This window comes from Setaria italica, chromosome IX (assembly GCF_000263155.2).
Source record: "Setaria italica strain Yugu1 chromosome IX, Setaria_italica_v2.0, whole genome shotgun sequence".
Taxonomy (NCBI): domain Eukaryota; kingdom Viridiplantae; phylum Streptophyta; class Magnoliopsida; order Poales; family Poaceae; genus Setaria; species Setaria italica.
In genome coordinates, this window is record NC_028458.1 from 54947222 (window position 1) to 54952616 (window position 5395).

A 5395-nucleotide genomic window follows, 5' to 3' on the forward strand; every position below is an offset into this window, starting at 1 on the left:
TGTGCAATTAGTTTTGTAATTAGCTTATGTTTAGTACTCCTAATTAGCATCCAAACATCCGATGTGACAGGTGTTAAACTTTAACAGGTGTTTCCCAAACACCCCCTTATAAAATACGGTGAATGAAGATAAGTCTCCTTTCATGTCATGGATCCTGTTTCCTGCATCCACCCCTCCTCGAGTTCTGCTACTGGGCAAAAAGACTTATCTAATGAATTCTCAATCGTCGCCTGGCCTCTGTTGGCTTTAGTTTTGGCTAGTTCCCTTCCCTTAGACAGATACTACATGGACTCGACACAAAAAATGAACAGAGTGCAAAGGCTAAAACAAATTCAGAAGCAGACAGACAGTACTCAGTTAATATGAAGTATTTTGTTTGTCCATGTAAAAACAAAAAGAGCGGTGTCGCGGTATGAAAAGGCGTGCCTTGTTGCACATGCAAGACGGAGCAAGCGAACAGCGAGAGCAGCCAAGGCGCCATGCACACAGGCACTGTATCGCTGTCTCTGAACCCTGAGCCCCGGACCATCACCAATAAAGAGTCGACAGGCGCGCACCCATTTCAGGCCGGATCAAATCAGACCGCCGACAATACACCATGTCAACAACCCGTGATCTGATCCAACAGGCACCCACGGCGCCATGGCGACTCGATCGTTCACAAGTGCCCGCCCCACACGCGCGCACGATCAGAACCGATCGCACCAACCCGTCCAATCACCCGACCGGATGCACGCAACCGCTGCGTGCGGTGCGGCGCAGGCTCCTTTACTCTCCGAAAGCGCCGGCGCCCGGGCGGCTCGCGATCGCCAATTCGGCATACGTGTGGCGAGGCGGACCACTTGCCGCGCCGTTGCCAGGAAAAAACAGCAAAGGCGAGAGGCAACCTACTCGGCCTCCATTGTCTCCCAGGGAGCCCATTGATGGCGTCCATCACTTGTGTCCCGAGGCCCCGCCGGAGCAGCAGGGGACGAACAGGATCGCTATCGGGGCTCCCCCCATTTGTCGCGTCAACCAACAGCAGCCCGGTGTGTGCACATTACTAGCACTAGCTCGCGGGCACGGCACTCGCCCGCGCGCGGCCTAGCCTCAACGCAGCAGGGGGTGATGCGTGATGGGCGCCGGTGCGCGGCAGTTTGGTATGTTTTGTCTCAGGCCCTGGGCGGGCACCCCCCCCGCGTGAGGGGACGGGGATGGCGAGATGTCCGCGGCCGACAGCGACGGCGCGCCGTGCGGCGGAGGCAGGCGCGCCGTCTGGTCTATTCGCGTCCACGTCGTGGACGGACTCTCGCCATCGCCGGAACCGATCGGTACGCGCACCACGGATGTAGTGGAGATTTCGTTTTGTTTGCTCCATGTATGTAATAGTAACAGATTGGGAGTTTCAAATTAAGCTGTCTCGGGAAATCGTCACCGGACCATAGCCGAATTATTCAATGTGGGCGTCCGTGCGGCAGCGGGATTCGACGCCAGGTTGCGAGCGCCTTGACAGGGTTGCTTTCGAGGGGCATGGGCTGAAACACTACTAAATTTGGCGTAGCGTTTATCCAGAACAAATTCAGTGGCTTGGGTCTTACAATATTGGTCAGGCGGTGTCCTCGTGCTCCTAACCTCGTCGCCGTCACGCTCAACCCAACCCCTCTCGTGAACGTGTCCCAGCTAGGCTGGCCGGCGCCATCCATCGCCAGCACCTCGATCGGGCCCATGAACCGGAGGTGCATTCATGCGGTGAACCATCAATCCATCCATCATCACGCATCGAGGCAGCACAAGCCCCCGAACAAAAGCCACAGAAATAGAAACAAAAGGCACTATAGACGAAAACAACGCTGCCGCGAGGGGGAAACATTCCCCAACCGCCATCGAAATCGATCCCTTTCCGACGAGCGCCGCTCCGTGCCAGGAACCGGCCGGGCCGGACGGGATGGTCCCGTTGCGATCGCCAAGCGATTGCAATAATAACACAAGCCAAGACGGAGAGGCCCCATGAGGCCATGACCCTCACTGTCACCGTCGCGCGGGGCCCCGTCGTGTCCCGCGGCGCGAACCGCTTAAACCCCTCGACAGAGACGGACGGACGCGTGCGGCCGGATGGATTAAGAGAGGAGATCGATCTAGCCGGCGGCCTCGTGCTCATCCGCTCGATCGTTACGGTGATCATCTTTTAATTTCGAGATGGCCTCGTCGTCCGGGGCGAGGAAACGCCGCCGTGCCAGCGGGAGCACGGCGGCGCCCTGGCCTCCGTTGTTTAACGCGCGCGCTCGTGTGTACGTGCGTGCGCACCGGCTTTGTGCCGGATGATGGCGGATAGCCACGCCACGTTCATGCGTGTTCGTGCCGCTTGTTTACGGGGGTCGTCTGCTACCTGCTGCCGCCCTCTTCGTCCGCAACGCGACATGGTTTGTCGAGCGCGCGCGAGGTAAAATCACACACGGTGAAAATTCAATGATGCCATCACGTGATCCTTGCCCAGCATGCAGAGACCCGGGAGGGGAGGAGGCCAGGGGTGTGTGTTGAATTGTCAGCGTTTAACAGTGGGGGACACGCAGGATTTACTTGATCATGTGATTCATCCACCGGCCACCCCCTGCGCGCATGCATTCCTTCCTGTCTGTAGCGAGATAACAACAGGAGCAACCGATCGGGAAAACAACGTTTCGTCCGGATACAATGATGCGTCTATACGTCTTTTTCGGCGTGTTTATCGTGTAGCGCATTTCGCCCAGTACTAGAGCTTCAAGTCGGATCCATTTTTTTTTTCCGGTGATGCACGCGTTCAATTGCATAACTGCATCGCATTGTACGTAGCTACATCATCGGTTGGTACTCGCTAGTACTGCAGGAGTATATACTCGTACATAATTTTTTAAAGATACACGGACAGGAGAAAAAACAATGGGAAATGGCTCCTCTGCAGTCTCTGCGCGAGCCTCTCGTCCGAAACAAGGAAATGGCTGCTGGATCGCGTATTTAATCCAGCGCCGGACCATGCAATGCAAATTAACACCTCTGTGCACGTACACGGAACTGTTGAGAGGTCTCATCTACTGTTGCAGCTGGTTCGCATGCGTGTCCTGCCGGGTGCACGCCCACGCGACACGTAGTACGCGCGCGCTGTGAAGCCGGCCAAGGACTGGGACACCACGTTCACTCTTAAGACCTCGGACGTATGCGTAACGGGAACCTTACTCATGCTACTTCATACTGTACTACCCTTCGTAATTAACGATCGAGCTTAGTACTGAGTCCTGATTAAACCAGCATGTTCGCGGTGGACCATCACCGACTCACCGGATCGGAAGGCACAGGAGGACAGGGAACACGGGTCGAAATAAAACCTGGGACGTAGTGTCGAAATAGAAATTTGGTTATCCTGCAGTACAGCAGCAGTAAAAACCTTCCGATGAAATGCAAATGCAACGCGTGAGCTGCAGCAGCACCAGGCTCGCACCACAGGACCAAATGGGACATGGCATGGGTACACAGGGGCGCCGCCGTACGCTTTACACGGGTAACTCCACCGGGAAGACCGGAAGGTGACGGTAAACGGGTGTGTGGGCCCACCGGCAAGGAGATCGTCATCACCCACCCGGCCACCCGCACGCCCAAACCGAATTAGCCGGGCGCCACCCCCGTTTCCACCTCCCCGTCGCCACGTCAGCGCCTCCCTCCGCCCGCCGCTATATCTTCACGCCGATCCCTTCCCCCCTCACCCTTCTTTCCTCCCAGCTCTCACTCTGCTCTGTGCTCTCCTAGCCAAGCTTCCACATTCCCAGCAACCTTCGCCGCTTAATCCAGCGCGCTAGACACCACCAAGCTCTCCTTCCGTTCCATGAACCACTGCTCCTAGACAGGCTTGCATTGAGCTCGAGCGAGTGCCTCTGCCGTCGTGCTCTGCTCGTGGCTGTGGTGTGTGTACCAGAAGTCCAGAACGCGAGCTTTCTGCGTGTTCGTCTGCTGGGATGGAGAGGTGGGGGGAAAAGGGGGCGGCTCCGGCGCCGGGGAGGGCGAGGCGGTACGCCGACCAGCCGTCCTTCTCGTCCACGCTGCTCGACGCCATATACAAGTCCATGGATGAGCCCGACGCCGCCGCCGCCGCCACCACCAAGAAGCAGAGCCAGGACCTGCACTACAGCTACTACTACAAGGCGTCGCTGGCGGGGAGCTACCGCGCCGGAAGGGCGGCGTCGGCGGTGGCGACGCCGGGGCCGCACGCCACCACGTCGAGCTCATCCGAGTGCTCCAGCTACGGCGGGTTCTCCTCGTCCGAGGCGGAGTCGTCGCAGCACCGCCGCCTGCGGCCCATCCGCACGAGCGTTGCCGCCGCCGGGGAGGCGCCCGCGCCCGCGCCGGAGAAGACGAAGAAGGCCGCCAAGAACAAGCCGGGCGCCAACATCCGCGCCAAGCTCAGGGACCTCCGCAAGCCGGCGTCCCCCGGCGCGCGGCTCGCGGGGTTCCTCAACGCCATCTTCAACGGCAAGCGCGCGCCGCCGACGCCGCCCTCGGCGTCGCGCGCGGCGGCGGCGTCGGAGTCCGCGTGCTCGTCGGCGTCCTCGTACTCGCGCTCCTGCCTCAGCAAGACGCCGTCCACGCGGGGGCAGCCGAAGCGCACCGTGCGATTCATGGACAGCGACACCGAGGCGGCGGCCGCGGTGCCGGCGGCGGGCACCGAGCGCCGGCGGGTGCAGGTCGGGGTGGTGGAGCTGGAGCGGATGCTGCTCCACCGGATGGAGATGGACAGCGACGAGGACGACGAGAGCAGCGACGCCAGCTCCGACCTGTTCGAGCTCGAGAACTTCGCGGCCGTCGCGCCGGCCGCTGGCGGGGCCGGCGCGTACAGGGACGAGCTGCCGGTGTACGAGACGACGAGGGTCGTGCTGAACCGCGCCATTGGGCACGGGCACGGGCACGGGTACGCGCACGGGAGGAGTACCAGAGTGGTGTAATTTTTTTTCTGGATCCGGGTAACTGCAAAATGGTGGAGTAACTGTAAAATACGAGTGGTTTGGGAGGGAAATGGTGATTGGGGCAACAAATGTTTGCTACTCTGATCTACTACTAGTGATCTTTGGGAGGCTTTCTGCTGGGATCTTTTTCCCCTTTTAAATTTTTTCCGGTGTCGTTATTGTGCGGTTGGTTCTAATTCTAGTGGAGTAACTCAGCAAATGGCATGCTCTTTTGTCCTCCTCTTCCCTCTGTTTTTTTCCCATGATTTTTCTAGACGATGTTGTTACCCATTTTTCACTTCAATTTAAGCAAACCCTGCATTTCCTCTTTAAATCTGAAGCCACTCTAAACGTGAAATCTCTGCAAGAAGCCAAGAAAGCCACTATCTAACTATACATGTTAATTTAGTCTTTGCCACGTGTTGTCAGCTGTTCAGCAAAGCACTCAT

At 58.3% G+C, this 5395-nt stretch overlaps 1 protein-coding gene across 1 annotated transcript; it reads left to right on the plus strand.

Moving 5' to 3' along the window:
• Positions 1-3694: 3694 nt before the first annotated feature.
• On the plus strand, positions 3695-5186 carry LOC101756354 (protein BIG GRAIN 1). Its single transcript, XM_004985455.4, has one exon. The coding sequence runs from the start codon at positions 3963-3965 to the stop codon at positions 4944-4946; it is 984 nt and encodes a 327-aa protein (XP_004985512.1). The 5' UTR covers positions 3695-3962; the 3' UTR covers positions 4947-5186.
• Positions 5187-5395: the final 209 nt, after the last annotated feature.